The sequence below is a fragment of the Lepidochelys kempii genome, chromosome 6 (genome assembly GCF_965140265.1).
Source record: "Lepidochelys kempii isolate rLepKem1 chromosome 6, rLepKem1.hap2, whole genome shotgun sequence".
Classification (NCBI taxonomy): Eukaryota; Metazoa; Chordata; order Testudines; family Cheloniidae; genus Lepidochelys; species Lepidochelys kempii.
Genome location: NC_133261.1, coordinates 60,542,549 through 60,563,275, shown reverse-complemented (window position 1 = coordinate 60,563,275; position 20,727 = coordinate 60,542,549). Strand labels below are relative to the sequence as shown.

The 20,727-nt window shown below is 54.5% G+C and overlaps 1 protein-coding gene across 19 annotated transcripts in view; it reads right to left on the bottom strand.

Annotated features, from left to right (window-relative positions):
* DGKZ (diacylglycerol kinase zeta) overlaps positions 1-20,727 on the bottom strand; it is an 89,245-nt gene that overhangs the window by 12,896 nt on the left and 55,622 nt on the right. For 7 of the 19 annotated variants that reach the window (XM_073348186.1, XM_073348180.1, XM_073348181.1 and 4 more), the window contains 21 exons: positions 18,319-18,387; positions 17,794-17,865; positions 17,347-17,463; positions 17,187-17,258; positions 16,712-16,807; positions 16,340-16,422; positions 15,679-15,739; positions 14,709-14,822; positions 13,793-13,933; positions 12,934-13,012; positions 12,436-12,491; positions 11,428-11,490; positions 11,109-11,182; positions 10,883-10,994; positions 10,053-10,252; positions 9,342-9,442; positions 8,919-8,998; positions 7,630-7,674; positions 7,230-7,299; positions 3,649-3,689; positions 1,143-1,333 (listed from right to left, as the gene is read on the bottom strand). In XM_073348186.1, the coding sequence (XP_073204287.1) occupies positions 1,143-1,333; positions 3,649-3,689; positions 7,230-7,299; positions 7,630-7,674; positions 8,919-8,998; positions 9,342-9,442; positions 10,053-10,252; positions 10,883-10,994; positions 11,109-11,182; positions 11,428-11,490; positions 12,436-12,491; positions 12,934-13,012; positions 13,793-13,933; positions 14,709-14,822; positions 15,679-15,739; positions 16,340-16,422; positions 16,712-16,807; positions 17,187-17,258; positions 17,347-17,463; positions 17,794-17,865; positions 18,319-18,387 (1,937 nt within the window). The remainder of the gene's footprint in view (positions 1-1,142; positions 1,334-3,648; positions 3,690-7,229; positions 7,300-7,629; positions 7,675-8,918; positions 8,999-9,341; positions 9,443-10,052; positions 10,253-10,882; positions 10,995-11,108; positions 11,183-11,427; positions 11,491-12,435; positions 12,492-12,933; positions 13,013-13,792; positions 13,934-14,708; positions 14,823-15,678; positions 15,740-16,339; positions 16,423-16,711; positions 16,808-17,186; positions 17,259-17,346; positions 17,464-17,793; positions 17,866-18,318; positions 18,388-20,727) is intronic. The other 12 variants (XM_073348185.1, XM_073348184.1, XM_073348189.1 and 9 more) reach the window with 5 other exon arrangements.

Genomic DNA, 20,727 nt, shown 5'->3' with positions numbered 1-20,727 from the left:
TATTCAATTTGTGATCCACTAGAACCCTCCGACCCTCTTCAGTTGCACTCCCACCTAGCCAGTTATTCTCCATTTTGTAGTTGTACATCTGATTTTCTCTCCCTAGTGAAGTACTTTGCACTTGTCTTCACTGAATTTAATTTGATTGATTTCAGACCAATTCTCTAATTGATCAAGGTTGTTTTGAATTCTCATCCTGCCCTCCAAAGTGCTTCCAGCCCCTCCCAGCTTGCTAGTATTCCCATTGTATAAGAATACTTTCCACTTGGTTATCCACCTCACTAATGACAATATTGAATAGTGTCAGGCCCAGGATTCACCCCTGTGGGACCCCACTAGATACATTGTCCCAGTTTGACAGTGAACCATTGAGAACTACTTTGAGTACAGTTTTTCAACGAGTTGTATATCCACCTCATAGTAATTTCATATAGACCACATTTCCCTAGTTTGCTTATGAGACTCCCATATGGGATTGTGTCAAGCTGTACTGTAACTCTGTTAAACAAGGAAATTAGGTTGGTTTGGGATGATTTGTTCTTGACAAATCCATGCTGGATATTCCTTATAACCCTATTATCCTTCCAGGTGCTTACAAATTGAAAGATTGAGGAAATTAACCTTGCCTTAGCAATGACACCCATTCCTTCCATGACTTGGTTTCTTTCCCCTCCCTGGCCCATCTCCACCACTAATTTCTTCCCTTCCCAGCTCAGTCAGTGACACCTACCCCTATCCCAGCTCTGTGTCTCAGCTCCCCCCAGAGAACCATCTCCCTTTGCCATGGGGGCTAGCAATGGGAAACGAGTTCTGGAGTCTCAGTCAGCCCTGGACTGATACAGCTAAACTAGAGCCATGGGTGCAACCCTCCAGTGCAGCCCCACTGCCCCAGAGTCACACTTTCCTAGGGTGGAATATGCATGGGGAGGAAGGGAAGATTGTTGGTCTCCATAGAGGCAAGCTGCAGAGACAATTCTCACTTGCGTCACACAGAGCTGGTGTTTCGCTTCAGAGCTCAGGATTCAGAGCAGCTAAGCCAGCGCTAAGCCTCTCAGGCTGGTCCTTCTTCCACTCCTCCCTCAGACCCTTCTCCCCACCCCACAAGGCCATTCTCACCTGCAGACCAGATTGGTCAGTCTCACCTGAGGGCTGGTGAGGAGGGTGGAGAGGATGAGGAAGAAGGGAAAGCAAAATGGTGCCCTGTGGGAGTGGAGGACAAGTCAACGAGGTCAGGAATGGCGGGTGAGGTGCCCACAGTGTGGGTGATCACCAGCTCTGGGTCCAGCACAAAGAGCTCATCCTGGGAGATCTCCGTCACGTAGTTGAGGTGCTCCTGGAAGGTAGAGATCAGCCCTTCAGAGAGGGGATCCACCCACCCCAGGCCAGTCACCCTGGGGAAACACCCCCCCACTAGCAACCAGAGCAGCATTCAGGGGGGTGATGGCCCATGGCAGCTCAAAGGGGCCGGCATGGGAGTGGAGTTGGGACTGGAGTTGGGACTGGTGCCCATGGCAACTTAGCAAGGGCAGCCCCAGCTTGCCACACAGCTCTTAGACTGATCACCATGACCCTGGCCAGGTCAGATGCTTCTGAACAATGATCGCTGTGTGGAGTGGAGTCTCAACGAGAGATGGAAAAGTCCTATCAGGGTCTCTTGTCTCCAGCAGAGTGTAGGTTGTGCCCAGTCTATTTTTAAGGTGTTGCCCCTTTCCTGGAAAACTCTTCCACAGCCTCGCACGTCTCACTGTCAGGGCGTCTGCAGAGACTCCACTAGAACATCTCCTCTCCAAATCCCCGCCCACATCCCTCATTATGACCCTATGTAATCCCTTTCCACCCTCAGCAGCTACCCCGGGATGATGTTTGCAGACTGTCAGCACAGGCTAAGTGCCCCTTAGCCAACCTGGACGGATTCAACTCTATTAATCTCTCCTCACAAGCCCGTGTTCATTCCTGTTGCCCTCCTCTAATCTTGCCTTCCAATCTTCCTCTGTCAGCAAGGGGCCCAGAGCTGACTGTCACAGGCCAGGTGTGGGCGCCCTAGAACCACACAGGAAGGGACCATCTCCCTGCATCTTGATGTGAGGCTTCTTGGTTTAGGAGACCCAGAGCTGACTCCAGGTGGGGTCTCTCCAGAGCTGTAGCTAGAGGGACTGGGCCCTCCCTATGCTGGGACTGAGGACTTTGCATCCTCACTCCCCAGAACATCCCTGGTGTTTTGCAGCCATCTCACCGTAAAGTCTTTTGCTTCTCCCTCTCCTTGCAGAGTCTCTCTCAGCCATTCCTGCTCCCGGCATTCTCCTCCCATTGAGGATCGTGGTTTTGGGTTATTTTTCCCCTTGCTGCAGAATCTACATTTCCCCAGGCTGAGCCTCACTTAGTTGTTTCCTGCCCATGTGTCTTAACGTCTCTGGGTCCCTCTGCATTTTCTCTATCCTCTCTAGGATTTACAACTCCTCCCGTTTCAGTGTGACCTGTTGATTGCATCATGCTCCTGTTTGCCCTCTTTCTAGCTAATGAATGGAGATATTTAATAACACTTAAGTTTACACCTGAGATCAAGCCCTGCAGGTCCTCATGGACACCTTCTTCAAATCAATACCCTGCCATTTATCACCGTCCTTTGTTCAGCTCCTTCAGGCACTTTCCAGCCCATATCTCAGTGTTCCTAGCCAAGCCAACTTGCATCCATTTTTCAAGTTAAGACTGTGAGACATTGATCCTAAGTCTGAGCTACATGCCAGCCCCTTTACATCATTCCAGCAGCATAATGGGCCCAGTGCCCACCCAGATCTCACTACTGGGAATAACCCGGTATAAGGTGGATTTCCCAGTGAGTAGGGCCAGCAGCATGACCCTTTGCTGTCCCCAGGAGTAGGGGTGTATCTGAGTGAGGGACGGAGTATGCTTGGTTATACTCTAAGCTCTAGCTATTCTGGGATGTCAGGTAGTCCCTTACAGACTGCTGTATCTAGGGTGCAAGTTAGAGCAATCCCTGGGACCACTGGTTTAGGATGGGGGCTGAATGAGCTTCCAGCAGCCTCATAATCCAAGTGGTGCAGAGGTGGCTAAAGTCACCTTTGTCCCCATGGCCTAGGCTGTGTGCCGCTCAGCTCAGCCGGAGCCCAGAATGGGGGCCACAGTCTGAGATATGTGACTTGCATCCAGTTATATCCAGCTACTGCATTGCCTCCATCCTCTAACTCTGTGATATTATCAACCAGGGCAATGAAATCAGCATGGCAAGGCTTCTCACTAATCCTCAACACTGCCCACTGCTCGTGGGCGGCATTGTCCTCCAGACCTTTCATCAGTTTTTCCTCTCAATATTTCTTCCATTAATTCACTAGGACAGAGGTTGAAGGAGATGCACCTGAAGCATCCAATACCAGTTGATCCCAGAGGTGCCTGACTGCAGAGGGCAGAGCACCTCTATTTCCGGGTGTTTACAACCTTCCCAGGAAATTGTATCCCCTTGTCCATAAAGTAATCACAGGATTTGGGCAGTGTGGGGACAAAGCACACTAAGCAGTGGCCCTTGGCAATGCATGTGTCTGCATGTCTGAACACACATGTGCTGCTGGTCAAGTGTAGCTGCACAACAGCGCCTTGGTTCCCATGGTCCCTGGCGAATGAGTCGGCACTCACCTGTGCGCGGTCTATCCTGTAAAACCGATCAGCTGTAGTTGCTGAGAGAGAGAGAGAGAGAACCTGTGAGATTCCTGTCCCCAGAATCTGGCAAGAGACAAAGGGGCAATGGGACTGCCTAGAACCACTGCACTCCACCCCTGGGCAACATGAAACTGTTCAGCCACCTTACAACCCCGTGAGTGAGTGCACCCACACAGCAGCAGGACACAGCAGGGAAACCAGATAACTCTTGACCACGGGTGGCCCATTGACTTCCATAATGTGCCCTAACGACACATCTGTTCTCTTCACAGACTACAGATCGCAGCATGCAACGTTCCCGCCTGACTGAGCAACCAGCCATTGTTCTAGGCCCTGATCACCATAAGGAGCAGAAGCAGGATATACCTGGCTACCTTCAGGCTGCTGGCCTGGAATTCCAGCTTTCTGGGGATTGTCAGGCCCCTCCGACCTGCCTCCTGACTCTCAGGGCTTTTGCTGCTGATGCTCTGACACTGACCTTGTACAGAGCAGAGCCTTGCCTGAGCAGGCTGCGGAGATGACAGCCCATCGCTGTCAGGACTTGCTTACACCCAGGGGAGAGATTATTCCTTTGGCTTAAAATCACTCATGGTCACTTTTATTGTCACAGAGTAACTGCAGGGACATGGGGAGAGCTTGGGCCTATCTGTTCTCCGCTCTCGGGGACTTGGTGCAGCTACACGTTTACATTATTGACTAGGGCTCATCACAAACCAGCACCAAGACTCCAGGCCTGCTGTGCATCCCTGGCCTTGGCAGAGCACACTTCCCCAATAGGGCATGGGATGGACATTGGTCCCTGTCCCCTGGGATGGCAGCACAGTTTTAAACCAGCACCCAACATCCACTCTCCCTGTGTGGGCTAAGAATTGTACCCAAGCCAGTCCATAGTCTGTTCCGAGATGCTTGTTGCTCCCCTGCTGAGCACCAGCTTGAGGGACAGAAAAGCCCCACATTGATATACTGGGGCGAGAGGAGCGGTGCGGACTGGGCGTGTGTGTGTGTTTGGGAAGCACTTTGCAACTCTGGGATGCAGCCGGTAACTCTGAAACTCACAATCAAAATTCCAGCAAGGTGAAAGGGCTGGGGAGGGAACGGGGGCTCCTGAGCCTTGTTTCAATGTGGTGGGGAGAGGAGGGACAGGCCAGGGTTAGTGGGCTCCAGTGCTTTATGGGCATTTTCTCCATGGGCTCTGTGCCCCCCACAAGGCTGAGGACTGCTGCCCAGTCTGGGGTTGCTATGGCTGGGCCCTAAAGGGACTGGAGAATTCTCTCTCGGAACAGAACAAGAATGTGGGGGAGGGGTGTCCGTGACACAAGCCAGAGCAGATTAGAGGAGTGAAAGAGCCCCGTTTATCCTGTCCCTGCAAGAGATTTACAGCCACGGAGCTGCTAACGAAGGTCTGTAATTCAGCCACTTTAATGAGCCTGCGTCGCCCTTGAATGTAGCTCCAGCCTCTTTCCTGGCACATTTTCCTCAGCACCGAACCTGCTGCTGGGAAACCAGCGAAAGGAGGAAATAATCCACAGCAGCAATATCTGGGAGCAGGGATCATGTGAGCGGTGCATGCAGTGGGGTGTCCACTCCACCCCCGCTGGGTGGGACCCCACCCTTCCAAGAGACAAGGGACAACACTCCTCTCACTGGAATGAACCTCACTTGGCTTGGCTCCCCATCACCGACCAAATTCAGGGAGCAATGGCTGCAACCCTTCTGGGACTGCTCCTGGAAACCCCCCGCCCCCCCAGACGACGTGGAAGTGAGGGAGCCCAAGCTGCGCTCCTGAAATCAGAGATTTGGTGGGGAGCCTGGAAGGAGGCAGAATCTGAGGGAAACGAACACAAGAGAAACAGGGAGAAGCAGAAACTCCAGAACCTGGATAGGAAAGAGCAACCTATCCCCACAGCGTCTGGGAAAAGGCTCTGGCCTTTTCATTCCCCTGGTCCCTCCAGTGTCTCCCCTGGGGTGAGGCCAAATGCTGGTCTCCCCATTGACCCCCAGCTTGTCCGTCTGCAGTCAGGCTCCTCAGGTGGTGCAGCTGGTGCCCAGTGAGTGCCTGGTGCAGGCCCGCTGGCTCTGAGGATCAGTGCAATGACACAGGCCTGCCCTGTTTGGTGCCCCTGCGTGAGCTTCTCCCTGTATGTTTGGGAACTCGCTCCAGCACCATTACGAGGGCCCAAAAGCCCCTATTGTCGCAGGCTGTGGGGGATTCCCAGGGAATCGCTCAAACCAGAAACAGAGACACCAAAAATATGCTAGTAAAAGTGAACGTGCAGCCTGGAGCTTCGGGAACAAAGTCTCGACTGCGGGCGGGGGCGAAAAGGGGAGATGGGGCTGAGAAAGGAGCTGGAACAAAGCCGTGTTTGTAAACAAGTCCCCACTGCTTTGCCACAGCACTCGGGGGCTCCTGCAAACACAGCCGGCTAGGTCACAGGCTCAGCACACCTGGCACCCTCCTCCTCCTTCTCCACAAGGCATCAGTGTACAGCTTGTAACTGAATTAGATGTACAAAGGCATCTCCCACTGCAGCACCTATGCTGCTCTGTAGAGCACCTCCTGCTGGAGAAGGCTGCCACTGCAGCAGCTCCCTCCTGACCAAAGCTCCAACACTATTCACTGCAGTACCTCCTGCTGGGAGAATCTGGGCCCAGCTCTCAGTTTTCACCCTCCCTCTCCCTGGCCCGCTTCCCCTCTGGCCCACGCTGACTTGTCATTATCGCACTGGACTTATTTTTCAGGAGCAGGGCTCCTAATTCACTTCTCCCTCAACCAGCTATGCTCCAAACCCTTAGTACCGGGCTAGCAGTACTCACTTGCGCTATTAAAGACCACATGTTATCTGTAGTTAGGAAACTCCCCTTGGAAATCATGTGACTGGAGTGCCACTGGTAGTCCTCTCCCCCATACAGAGGGAGAACAGTGGGTCCTTCTGACTGGGCTAGCACCCCGAGTACTGGGAAGGAGAAGCTGTTTGCATGAAAAAGCCAGTCGGTGTCAGCCAGGCACAGAACGTATCCAGTGGCTGCACCCAACAGGCACAGAAGATTCTGCAGTGCCTCTCTGAGGATGTGTTCCCAGCCCGAGGGAGCCCCCTGTCCGTCAGACACAGGCACAGCACCTCAGCCCAATCCTGGAGAGGCCTGCTCCATGCACAGGCCAGGAGTAAGGACTTGAGGCCAGGTGTGCTGTTAAAAACACTCCACAGCTGGCAGTCTTTGCTGGATTCACATGACCAGTGGCACTGGGCACAGCTGCTGCTCTAAGGGCAGGGAAGGCATATTCCCCTCAGCTCAAAGCTGCTGCACTCAGGCACCCAAACAAACTGAGCAAAAAGTAATGGGGCAACTGCCTGACTGCCAGGGAGCCACATGCAGATAGCACCAGGCTGATGGAAATGCTGCCATGGGTCGAGCCGGTCAGCGTATCCCATGGAATGAGCATTCCCAGGGGGCATCATTGGTTTGGGACTTTTGCTACATCCCTAGGGCAGATCAGGGCTCGACCCCACCTCCCAGGGCAGACCAGTGCTACTGTACTGTATGGAAAGGATACTTACAGTCTAAGAAACACCACTTGGGAGACAGCTTCTGAGATGAAAGCGTCTTTAATTTGGCTCCATCCTCTTCCTGCACAAAGAGAGGACAGTGACGTTTCCCGGCTCCTTGTCGTTCCCCCCAACCTTCCTGGGTTCATTCCTGCACTGGGCCTTCAGACAGGCTCAGATTTATGGCCCTTTGACAGAAGCAGTTTGCACCCAGGTGTGGCACGGAGACAGTGGGGCACATAGGGGCATGGCACAAGGGGTGGAGAACACAGGCATGGCATGGGGTGCAGCTGTGGAGGTGTCCAAACAATACACCAAACTCACTGGGGAGGTGTCCAAACAAGCCCACAAGACTGGCACCATGTACATGACAGAGACCCCCCGGGAGGGGAGGGAGGCGGGTGATACACACCTGAAGGAGCAGGCACTGTAAAGAAGAAGGGCATGGAAGAAAACCCTGCGAAGAGGGAAGGGGGTGGGTTACCACATTCATTCAGCTGCCCCCACTCTGTCTCAGCAGAGCCTGTTCTGTGCCCCCTCCTGTATGAGGAGCCAGCCCCTGCCACTGCATGTAGCCACTTGGGCCTATGCATTCCCAGTCCCTGCAGCTCAGGGACATGCAGCTGGGTTCAGAGTTTAGTGATGACAAGCTCCAGATGGAACGAGAAAGAGGGGAGAAAGGTTGCAGCTGAAACCAAGAGCTACGTGTCCCAACGTGTTGAGCTTCTGTGTGCTCAAACATGTCATCTAAAGCATCAGCCAGGAGACAGGCCAGGCCACTCTCTCGAACCTCCACCCCCTCCAGCTGCAGGAACTTCCCCATGTTGTGGCCATAGTTGCTTCACGTGACTATGAGAGGGATGGGACTCAGTAAGGGCAGAGATGCTAGGCCCTCACCAAACCCATCACTATGGTTGTCCAGCCACCTGCCTGCGAGTGTCCCCCTTCCTGAACACCCTACTCAGCCACTGCAGGGAAGGGGCCATCAGAAATGCAGACACAAGAGAGAGGGATAGGCAGGTCCCTTCATGCCAGCCTGCATAATATGCTCTGTAATTAAACACGGTAGATTGCTCCCCTCTCTGTGGTCACTGACTCAAACCAGACAGGGATCCTTCAGCACTTCCTAGGCCACAAGGAGCCCACTTTCAGGCTGTGCAGTGCCCCTCCAGGCAAGGCCAAATCCCTTCCAGGAGGTAGGGAAAAGCATAACCCCACGGGCACTGAGGAGAAGCAGAACCCTCTGCCCCCGGGAGGTGAGGGCTGAGAAGGAGCTCACACTAGTGAAAGAGGGGAGAGAAAGGGACACCCAACACAGGGGAGACTGACTCTGCAGTGTACCCAGGTTTGGGGGAAAGGACTAAGATCTTGTGGAACATACTTCAGTGGAGGACAAAAGCCTTCTCTTTCTACCTGCCTAGCAGCCTCTCCTTGCCCAACACCCTGGGGAGGGCTAGAGGGCAGGGTGAGCAGGATGGCAAAAAGGGAAATAGTGAGGCCGATACACAGGAGCTGTCAGACTCAACAGATCAATGGTCCCTCTAGCCTGGGATCTGGTCTCCATCAAAGGCCAATGCTGGATGTTCAGAATGCCAACTGTGTGAGGTTACAATAACTAGGGGTCAGGAGAGACCTCTCCTGTGCCTCCCTCCCCTCAACAATCAGTTCCCGCCATCACCCACGCCACCTGCAGTGCCTCACCTTCTGCAGCCTCTCGATGTGGGTCCGACAGACCTCCAGGTCACTATCTCCCGGAACCACAATGATCCCCAGGGGCATAGCTGAAAGCAAAGCACAGACATCTCAAGGAGCTGCCTGCTGCCAGTCCTCCTGTCACTGAGCCCCTGAGACAGCACGGCCACCGCCCAGCTGAGGACAGCACCAGAGACATGGTGAGAACAATAGGGCATGGCCACTTTGTATAAAATGGGGCTGACCACGGCCACCCACGGAGACTACACTTCAAGCACGCAACATTCCATCTGCAGACCATGGCTTCATTACGGCAGAGCTGCGGCTGCCCAGAGCTCTGTCTATGGCCCAAAGTGCTCAAGGAGGCCTCACCCATCACCCCCTGGGATAGCACATTCCTAAAGCCCCCAGGCACCCAGGCTGGTCACTCACAGGCTTCCTTGAGCTTCTCCTTGTCATAGTGAAGTGCCTCATAGTTGTGCATGCTGATTCGGTTCACCTGGATTCGCAGCTGCTCGGGCACTGGTTGCTGGCTGCATGCAAGCAGGAGGAGAAGGGCAGGGGTTAGAAAGGAGGCCCTATAGATGTAGGCAGAAGCTCGTAGCTACAGTAGCCCAGCCTTCTCCAGCAAGAGGCAACTGAGGAAGCTAGGCAAGAGCACTGTCTTAGGGAGCTCCCAGCTATCCTGTACTTGTCTCTCCCAGCAAGTGGTGCCGTAAGCAGAATGGGAGGAGCACTGGTGTGGCAGGCTAGGGACATGGGGTGATGTGCCCAGCCACTCCAGTACTTGATTCCCACAGGGAGTGGTGCTGCAGGCAGTGTGGCAGAATTCCTTGCTAACCCAGTCCCAGCAGCAGGTGACAACAGTTAAAGGCTTCATTTTCTGCACCAGATGGCTGCCAAAACTCAAGCCTCCTCTCACTCTCCTTCCAGTGTTGCCCAGAGATCCTTTGGAAGGCTCCCTGCTCACGCCTCTTGGAGGTGACTGTGAAGTGTGAAGAGCCGGGAGAGGCCACCCAGGATAAATGGGTGAATAATGCCCTCTTGGAATGGTACCACCCCCATGCCCTGAGGAACTGACCCAGATTGGACAAGTTGCTGGGTTTGGGGCCCCCAGAGTTGCCTTAAGCCAGGTGAACGTACTCATTGAGCAGGGGCATGGAGTTGCGTCGCTTCGTCTTCTGCACCATATTGGCCTGGTTGCGCAGGGAGATGTGAATACAGGAGGCTGCCAGCTTGCATGGCTCCCCATCCACCTGCATAGGAATGGCCTTGGACGTGGTGAGCATCACCTCCCGGCACTGGTGCAGCCGCTCTCCATGTCCGCCTACTTGCAAGGCAGCCTGCAAACAAAACCAGGGTTACAGTGGGGCTGCCTGTGGCGAAAAGGTTCACAGGCCATACCTCAGAGCAGCAGCATCCAACACCCAGTGGAGTCACAAGCCAACTGAGCTTGGAGGGGCTCAGCTCAGTCCCCCGGCAGAAGGAATCCACAAAGACCAGCACACGCTGGAGTCCTCACAGGTGTCTCAACTCTGGAGAAGCCCTGGGTGGGGAGGCAGGTGAGAGGATGCAGAGGCATCCAAAGACCCCAGCAAACAAGGCTTATGGTGTTTGAGTTCTCTCCCACCACTAGCCACCCAGGCACAGGGCGCAGGCTGGTGAGCGTTCTAGGGAGGGCTGCTCTGCTGTCCTGCACACAAGGGCTCCACTGTTCCTGGCAGAGGTCCCCCCAAGCTAAACCTGGGGGTGCACCTCCAGGGTCCTGCTCCTGACTACACTGAGCCATGCTGTCTGCAGACTGGAAGGTCCCACTGGCTCAGAGGATGGGTGCTGCCAGGAGCTCTCAGGCACAGCTGGATTTCAAGTCAAGGTTGCAGGGTCGGGAACTGTCGGGGGGCAGGCAAGGTGCAGGGCAACAGGGCCAGAACCTGCAACTCCCTTGCCTGCTGCCAGTGGCTGAGCTGATTTACCAGGGATGTCATGGTGAAGCCGATGACCTCAATGCAGCCATCGTCATGGCGCTGGGGCTCGAAGTCGTGGTGCTCCCCGGGGTTGCCCCAGGGCATGGTGCCCGCGCAGTACCTGCAGAGACACAAAGGGAGCAGAGTATCACCTGGGACCAACGGGAGCGCTCCTCAAACACACCAGGCAGGGAGCCCGGGCTGCTCAGCATCCAGGGGTGCAGGAGCCACTCACCTTGGAATGTTCAGAAAGACAAGGCACTGGGGCTTCAGGTCCTGGATCTTGGGGGTCAGGTCTGTCCCGTCGCACTGAAAACAGACAAACGGAGAGTCAGACACCCAGGCTGGCTGAAGGAGAGGGGCCCAGCCCAGCCCTCGTACTCTGGGGGGAATGAACTCCCCGTTGCCTTCTGAGTGGGAGTTGTCGCCCTGCAAAAGCTGCCTCAGCCACCGCGATACCAGTTACTGTTACCCCTAAAGGAATGATGCCCCGCATTCACCAATCCCCACCGCTCCCAGGGAACGGTCTCAGCCCCTCCTCTCCAGACACTCACCACCACTTTGACGTGCTTCGCTAAGTCTTTGGAGCTGCCCGTGAGAAAGTCAGAAAATGCCGTCTGCCAACACAAGAGACAAGGTCAGTGCCTGGAGACCGCATCCCTGAGTAGCAGCTGGATCGCATGGACCCTTCATGCTTTACTGAGTCTCAAGTCAAGCCCTCGAGATTGGGCAAATCCTCTTCCAGGTCTCACTGCACCTTTGGCAGATTCCCCCTCCTGATACAGGGCTGCAGATGCACCTCACTCCTGACCTGATGCACCCCATGATAACCCAGCTCTGACAATGGATTTCTGTCCTAACTTGCAGCCCCCCCATGTCCAGGCCGGGCCTCCAGGAGCAGCTGTGATCTAGGGCTAGGGCACCTCCTTCTCCAGGTGGGACGCAATACTTGGGGCACGGAATGCAAATTCATTCTCTGGCTGTGAGAAAATATGGCCAAACAAGTTATTGGGCCCCATACAGGAGCAAGACACCAGCCTCGTCAGTGCGAGGTAGTTCTGAGAGGGCATGAAACAATATGACATGCAATCTAGGGTAATACAGCTAATCCCCCAAACCCAGATCCTCAATGGGAGGGACAGCTCTGGGAAGCAGAAGCAGCCAAGACTCAAGGGGAAGAGAAAAATTAGCCAGGGGTCTGCACTGCGATAGGGTTTTACAAAGGCTAATGCAACCTGGGGACTGCATATGCGGAGACCTCATCCCAGGGCAGGGAGCGGATAATCACCCTCTAATACAGGTCTGGGGAAGTACAGACTGGGACACTGTGTTTGGGCCCAGGCCCCTCAGTACAAGAAAGCTAGTGGGAGGAGTTCAGAGAAGAGCTAAAACAATTATCATGGGGCTAAAGGGACAGACTGATGGGGAGATTAAAAGAGCTGAGTCCTTATAGTTCAGACACCCCGTTTGTAGCTACCCAGAGAAAGCCACTTTGGAAATCTCTAAGAGTAGCTGGAGCTTAGACAGACAACGCTCATCTCCAAGGAGTCCTACACACTCACCCCAGCATAGAACATTTTATTCCGAAACCGGCTGTTAAATTTCTCTGGATTGGCCTCTAGGGAAAGAGGAGAAAAAAAAGGAAGACAGACTTTAGTGTCACTCACTCACTGACTGCCAGGAGCAACTCAGCCGCCTGTCGCCCCAGCTTCACCTCACTCTCCCAGGCTTGCAAACCAGCCTCCCCAGCTGCCTCTTACACTCCTCAGTTTCTTCCTCCCATTCACTCGCACACTCTCTGCAGCTTCCTCTCCCCTATCTGGTTGTTCCCACCCTCTTCCTGGTCAGTTCCCCCCGCCCGCTCCCCTGTTGGTTCTCTCTCTGCCATCTCCCTACCACAAAGTGTTTCAATTGACCAAGCTGGGGGTACCTCCAGGTTATAAACCTGCTTCCCCCCTGCTCACTCCTCCCTCTAAATCCCAAGAGTCTCCCATGCTGCAGCCCAGCCCCACAGCTTTGCACAGAGGGCACCAGACAGCCCTACTCTAGCTCCCACCTACCTCGAGATTCGTGGAACTCCAGTGTCACGCGAGCATCAAAGCCGAGGCTGAAATAGTTATTGAAGACATCGAGGGGAAGCTGAAAAGGGAAAAGGAGGAGGCTGAGGCTGGGAACTGTGGTGCCCAGACATGGGGCTAGGAATGTAGAATTACTGCAAGGGAGAGACCACACTTCACTAGCCATGTACAGGGGCCGCTGCCAGCAGAGGGAGGCGGAGGGAGTAACTGAGACAGAGGCGGCTATTGGCCTGAAAGAGGGATACACTGAGGGGGACGGAATAGCCCCTTCTGTTGCCCTGAGCACATCCATGCTCAGCCCTCAGCCCAGGCTCAGCATCCACACACGCAATGTGGATGCAGTGTCCAGCCCAGGTCAGCACCTAGGGTGGAATGGAGTGGCAACTGCAGTGCAGAGGACACTTTCTCTGTGCCAAATGCACCAGGGGTTGGGGCCTGTTTCCCCAGAAACCTTCAGGATCCCCAGAGAGAGTTTTCCAGAGAAGCAGGGATGTCTCCTCTCCACCAAACCCCATTCCAACTGCTCAGTCCCCCTTCTTACAGGGTCACTGCTAGCTCACCAAGCAGCCAGACAATCTCTGCTCCTTGAGACGCTTGCTGTTCTTGGGGTCTCTGCGCCAAAGGAATGGTTGCAATCCTCCAAGCCTCTTCCAGACCTGCACCTTTGGGCCAGCTCTGGCTGCCACTAGCCCATGGGGCAGTTTCTCCCAGATGGGAAGCAGGGAGGGGCCCCTGAGCCACGAGGAGAGAAAGCGGAAACGGGGGGGGGGGGACACTCCCTGAGGAGCAGAGTGCTGTCTGAGCTGGGAATAGATGGAGAAGCACTGTGTGTGTGTCTCACCTTGTCTGTGGCCGTCTCGTCCTTTTCCTCAGGGTTCACCTCGGAGTTTGGCTCCACCTGGAGATTCCAGCGGTCAAGCTGCACAATGTTTCCCTCCTCCACATGAGAGAGGATCTTTGACAAGGGCTCATCCGTGTAACCCTATGGGCCAAAGTGGAGCTCAGTGAGCCGCCCAACCTGACTCCCCTAACCAGAGGCGGGGGGAGGGGGCTGAGGGGGCTGCAGGGCCAGGTGCCCCAAAGCAAAGAGTGTGGAGAACACAGGGTACATAGGGCCAGGATTTGCCACTGCGTAACCTGCAGCCTAAGAGGCTCCGTCTCTGTGACCAGGAGGTGCTTTCCACAGTGACTCCCAGCCCACCACAGCGGCTTGCCAGGTGGCACAATTAGTTACTTCTCCCAAGGGGATGGATTCCTATTTACAGCTGATATCGCTGGTGGGGGCAAAGGTGATCTGGATAGAGACCAGTCCTCTGAGTGATGCATACACCACAGGGATCCCCATGTGCCAGCCACGGGCCAGTCCCAGCCCTGTGGCAACTACGCCACACCTCCAGCACGTAGCACTTACCACATCCAGCCACAACCGCCCCTCGCTGCACTCACCTCCTCTGCTGGGAACTCTTGGGCACACCGTGCACCGCTCTTAGATGGCCGTGCGTGGAGTGCAAGTGGGAAAACTCCCCATGCCAGAGAAAAGAGCTCAGCTCCCCACCCACAACCCTGAACCTAGAGGCTTAGCTCCCCTTCCCCGACACACCAAACCTCTGTCCTTCCATCACAGCTCAGATCCCTCCTCCTCTCCAACCACCTGTGCCCAAGCTCGGGAGCCAATAGTACCAGAGAGCAGGGCCCTATGAGCACCCCCCCGCACAGAGCAAGTACACTTCTCCGCCCCCTCCCCCCAAGACACTTACCCCGCCCCAGTTCAGAGTCCTGGCCAGGTCATTCCCTGTCCCCAGAGGGAGGATGGCTACAGGAGGAGGGGGATTCAGACGTAACTGGTCCAGGATGGAGAGGATCCACCCCACCTGGCCAAACAGGACAGAAACCAAAGAAGCAGCTGGTTACTTTAGAGACCTATGAGGTGATCAGCTTGAGGGGGTAGAGAGTGTTACCAAGAGCCAGAGATGAGGAGGACATGGAGACTGGCGCCCCCCGCCCCCACTCCCCAGCCATTACAGGAGATGCTCAGCCAATAACCGTCAGTGCTCCAGACAAGGGACAAACCCTATCTTTTACCCAATGTTCTGGGGAAATACCTGCCCCACCCCAAATGGCAAGCGAGTGAGGCTCCCAGAGGTGACATCTCACGCAGTTCACAGCACGTTGGTGCCCTAGTACATGTCAATGGCCCTGTACGGTGGATTCTGCTAGGACCCATGGGGTTGAGAATCCCCACTGCTGTTTGCCTCAAAGGCTGATCAGCCCCCTTCTATGCCTAACTTACACTGGGAGCGAGAGTGTTAATCTTCCAGGAGTGCTGCAGACAGAGCTTAGATGGGGGAAGCCTGAACTTACTCTAGCTCCCAAACTTTGCCCAGCTGAGGGCTACGCCAGCAGCTCGTCAGGAGCTCAAGGGCTGCACCTAAACGGCATCAAAAGACCATTACAGCCGCCCTCATCTCTAGTATGGAGACATAGCCCACAAAGACTACTGGCCCCAGCATACCATGCAGCTAGCTTCTGAGATGAAGATGGAGTATGGCAAGCTGGGACCTGTAGTCACTAGGGGCTGTGAGCCACATTACAGAACTTGGGGGACCAATTTTGCCCACCTCTAAATTAGAGAAAGGAAGCCGCCACCTCTCCTGGAAGGGCAAGGGGTTTGGATAAAGGCACCAGCCACATCCCTTGATAACTCAGTGAGAGGTCAGGGTCACTCACCGTGCCATCCCCCCCGCATGCCAGGATCCGCAGGTTGTGCACTTTCCGATACATCTCCAGCCTGCAGGGAAGCAGAAAGTGGAGGGGATCAGGGAAAGGTGGGAGAATCACCGAAGACACTTGAAGCTGGGACTGCACTGGCCAGTGTTTACAATGGGTTCCTCTCTCAGGCTGTCCATTGGAGGAGTCACAATCCTGGATACCCTACAGCCTCATGGCATTTGACACACTGTAATGAGTTTATCTTCACAGGCCCCTGGAAAAGGAAGTCAGGATCTTTATCCCCATTGTACAGATAGAGAGATGCTGGTATAGAGAGGGAATGGGACTGGCCCCAGGTCACAGAACAGGCTAATGACAGGGCTGGGAATAGAACCCAGGAGTTCTGGCTCCCAGCCCTGTGCCTTAACCATTTGGCCATTCTTCCTCCTGGAAACATAAGGGAGCCAGGACTGACTGGGAAGTGAAATGGGATCAGTCCCCAGAGACACTTCCCAGGCTTTGAACCTACAATGGGTATCCAGTCACACAGCTCTTCCCAAGGGCCTTTCCTAGAGCCTCAGTCCCTCACTAGTGGCCAGCTGGCAGAGAAGGGGCCAAGGCTCCTACTGGGGGGAGACAGTGGGAGAAGGGGGATGGGGCTCCCTGAGTCAGTACTCACGCCTCTTTGGGACCGCCCTGGTTGAGGTCAAAGACTTGCCGTGGATTGAGATACCACATGAAGGACTGGATGATCTTGGCTCCCTAAAAGGATGAAAGACTTCAGGAAATAGGATACAGACAATCCCAATAGTGGGAGGGGGAAGGTGGGGAGGAAGCAGGGTCTTAGACAGAGGTGATGGGAATCTGTAGTCCTGGACAGTCAGGCAAGACCTGGCCTCAAGAGGAGATGCCAGGGAGTAAGCTGGCATCACACTGCCTGCTTCTGTATTTGCAGCTGAGATATCACCAAACATGCTGGATTCTCAGCAGTTGGGATGCGAGGCGTCTATGGAGCTGGCTATCCATGAAAATGTCGGAAAAGTGTCCCTACCTGATTCCCACCACTCTTGGGGTTCACAAACACCAGCAGGGGCTTCATGAGTGGGGCTGGCGTAGGCTTGATGACAAAGGGTTTCCATCGCCCCTCCTGCAAGGGACACCACAACACCATCAACAAACATGGGAAACGCAAGCTCTTGCCTGCAACTGAAATTTAAAGTCACTAAGGTCTGAAATGGAGACAAAATACCGAACATTCCAACTACCCCAAGGGCCCTAGCACTGGGATCTACCCTCCCAGCTCCAGTGGGAGTGGGATCCACATGCCAGCCTTTCTGTTCTCTTTTTAAACACCCCTCTGAGATATCTTACAATTGCAAATGACCCTCATAACCCAGCACCTTCCCTCCACCTCATTTTTCTCTGCTCCATGTCTCAGACCATACCCTGTGACCAGCGATCTTCCTTCTCCAACTCCCACTCCCCTGCCCACCAATTCCCAGTCAACGCAGGCCTCATTCACTGACCTCCGCCCCCTTTTTGCTGGATTTCCGCTTGAACGACGTCCTCTTCTTTTTCTTACTGGACTTCAGTGGATTCTAGAAAAGGAGAAAAACCACATCACCAGCTGCCAGTTGAGCAGGAGTTGCTGATTAAACAGGAGCGAAGCCTGAGGGAGCAACTCACCTGGGGGCGCCGGACCCGCAGAATCCAGGTCGGAGGGACGACAACAGCAGCATGAGCCCCCAACGAGCACGGCTCCTCGATGCATTGCAGCATGAAGCATGACACCTTACTGTGATACTGCGAGGGAGAGAGAACGCAGCACTCGCTTGCTGAAGCCTGGCCTGGGGAGCCCAGCTCTGAACACACACAGCACACCTGCCCCCAGCAGGGGGTGCTGTAGGAAATGTGGCAGGAGCCTAACAATGTGACGGCTCCCAACAGGAGGCATTGCAGGGAAAGGGCAGGAATTCTGGCTGTGAGAGGCACTCCCAGGTACTCCAATCCCAGCCTCTCTCCGTAAGAGGTGCTGCAGGGTATGGGGCAGGAGCAGCAGCTGTGGGGAGCTCGCAGTTTCTCTTGGCCATCAGAAGTCATTAGGCCATTTACTCAGGGTAGGGCTGCACTCACCGCTTGCTTACACCAGGAACAGCTGATGGCTACAATCTCCTTGCTGTGAAAGGCAAACTTCTGCTGGAAACCCTGCGGAGGGAAGGAGGTGGGTCGTGAAGCTCCTGACAACTCTCCGCAGTGCAGCGAGGGGCCCACAGGAAGGGGAACAGCAGCTCCCCAGCTATGCAAGATGTTAGCAACTAGGGTCCTTCTGCAGCCAGTGCAGCTCAGGTCTCAGTCGGACAGTTCCCCACCCCCAGCCCTGGCATGAGAGAATTCAGCATGCTTGGGACAAGCATCTCTGGAACCAAGGGCAAAGGAGATCAGTTTGTGTGGAAATTCTATGACTGGATGAACGTAGGGATCGACGGAGATATCTGTGCTGCCAATAGGCGGCAATATAGAGAATACAGGATCACTGGCTGTGAAGGGGCTGCTCCCTCCCAGCAGGGGTTGTGCTCCAAGTGGTTCCTCTCTGTGTTCCCCACACCTATCACCTTCCCCTTCCCCACCTAACTTTGGATTTTCTTCAGCCCTTCTCACCTTTCCACACTGCCGGCACTTCCCTTCCTGGCGTCTCCGGTGCACCCAGTGATGCCGGACAACTATGGGCTAAACGGAAACACAAGGGCCAGGTTCAAAGAGAACGCAGAGAAAGGTATGGACATGATCCTGTTAGCGCACTCCTTGGCTGGGACCCACAGTGGCCTGGCCTCTTCTCCGGCCCATATGGAATGGAATCCTCCTTTGCAGTCTCTTTAGCACCGAGACGACACTGCAGAAGCCCCTGGGAACATCTCAGCCCAGACACTGGAGAGGTTCAGAAGCACGAGCACTCAGCTCTGGGAGAGGCCAAGGAGATGAGAGAGTCCAGACCACAGGGCACCTGGCTGAGATGCTAGGTGCCTTATCCCCCAGTGCTGCTCTCAACAACCCCCAGGAGAAACCCATGTGGGGAGGGGAGGGGCAAGTTCATGTCATGAGAAAGGAACCCCAACCAGGCTTGGTTGAAAATGCTAGAGAGAACTGTGGGTGAGATGAGCTGCGTTAGACAAGAGGGTAACTTGTTCATTACGTTTAGTCTCTAAAAATCGTATTGTGATTTTGTATTATACATAACCATTTATTTCCAATATTCTTACTGTCACCTGTCTCTCTGCTCTTTGAAAATAAATGTATTCTTGTTTTCACTGGGAATACATGTAAGCGTTGTGTATTTAGAAGAGCTGTGTAGTCAGCCTTAGGACAGCAGGCCTGGTAATTCTGTAAGCGTCCAGTGGAGCAGGGGCTGGACTCTACAGTGGATGCTAGGAGGACAGGGAGATTGGGGTGCCTATTGCTAACCTGAAGAGAGAAAATGAGGCCGGCAGAAGCTTGGAGGGGAGTGTTTGTGTTGCTAGAGGCTGGTGGAGACAGAGAGCTGACACACCACAGGCACAGACAAGATTTCCTCACCCTGAGGACAGATGACAGCGAGGTGCCTCACAGCCCTGGGTACCCCAGAAAGTGTCACAATTATGACAAATAATCAGAAAAAGAAATGCTGTGAATCCACGCTGCTTCCCCCCACGGCAAACCATTTCTCTGCCACAGGCCTAATGGAAAACAGATGCCCCACCTCATGGTCACAGCAGAGACACCTGCGGCCCTGAACACAGATGCTGAAGGCAAAGAGCTGAAACTGCAGAGCTCCAGACCACAGCAGTCACTGAGGAGAGAGATTAAGTTCCTCCGAACTCCCTTTGCTCACCCGGTTCTCCCAGCCCTCCAACTTAATCATGAGTGGAGCTAAATCCATGTGCCATCAGCCAGCCAGCACGTCCTGCCTGACCTGGCACCTCTTCCCACTGGCAGCAACAGGTGCAGGATCATTCAAACACAGCCATCTTCTCTGTGCCTCAGCCTGGGAGCACCGCGGGGCAGGGGCTGCTCGTTCTGACAGCCAAGCACAGTGCCCGTCCCTCACGGCTACGGGGATGGCATGTCCATCCTCCCCAGTCAGGGGAGTAATTTTAGGGAGAGATGGGAGGAGGCAGCAGTACATTTCCCTCAGCTTGTACTGGGCGGTGAGGAAGGGAAGAGGTGCGTCTGTTTAAACACAGCGTTTCTTCTCTTCTCCCCAGTTTTAAACCTCCATCCGGAGGGGAGAAGGAAGGCTCATAGGGTGGGGAGCACAGGGGAGTCTGAGTTTGCTGCTTAGTCCAAGAGCACTCTCTGCCCCCCTTGCTGCTGAACAGCTGCTGTCCACGTGTCCACAGGTTTGTTTATTCTTCTTTCTCTAGGTTCTGTTTCCTACTGTACAGCAGTTGGAATGATGAATTCTGGAGGGTGCTTTCCTTATAGCACAGTCAGGGCCTGGGATCTAACCCCTATTTCCTGGTTAAAGCTGGTAAGGTAAGTTTGAGGGATAAGAGACCCCAGATACCATACTGATAGGCACCTTGGAAACAGACTGGATTAGGTTCTCTATGGAGACCGCAGAGGAGAGATCCTCGGGTGCTTCTAATCTAAAAGCTAGTGCAGTGCCTGTTCAGGTGAATCCCAGGTGTGCGTATGGCCCATGGAGACCCCTGGCCTGTGTCCTACCAAAAGCTCCTCTAGACATGCCTGCTAGTTTGGAACTGCCTTAGGACTATTTGTGTAGATACTCTCCAGTTCCCTCCACCCCCACTTTCAGCACCACGGAGAGCTCCACATCCCTAGGGAAGGCACAGGGTGCTGTTGCTGGTCACACCCCTGCAGCACAGAGGTTTGCAGGAGAGCTCCTGAGGGGGAATTACCTCGGTGCTAGGCAGCCATTTACTCCTTCCTGGAAGGCACTGTAGGGCATACCGGAGAGATGGCAGCAAGGGGCACCGCAGGGGAAATGGTTTAAAGTGCTACAGTGCACATTTAACCTGGCCTGGACACAGCCATGCAGTACAGACTGTATAGGGGCAATCCTGCCCTGTC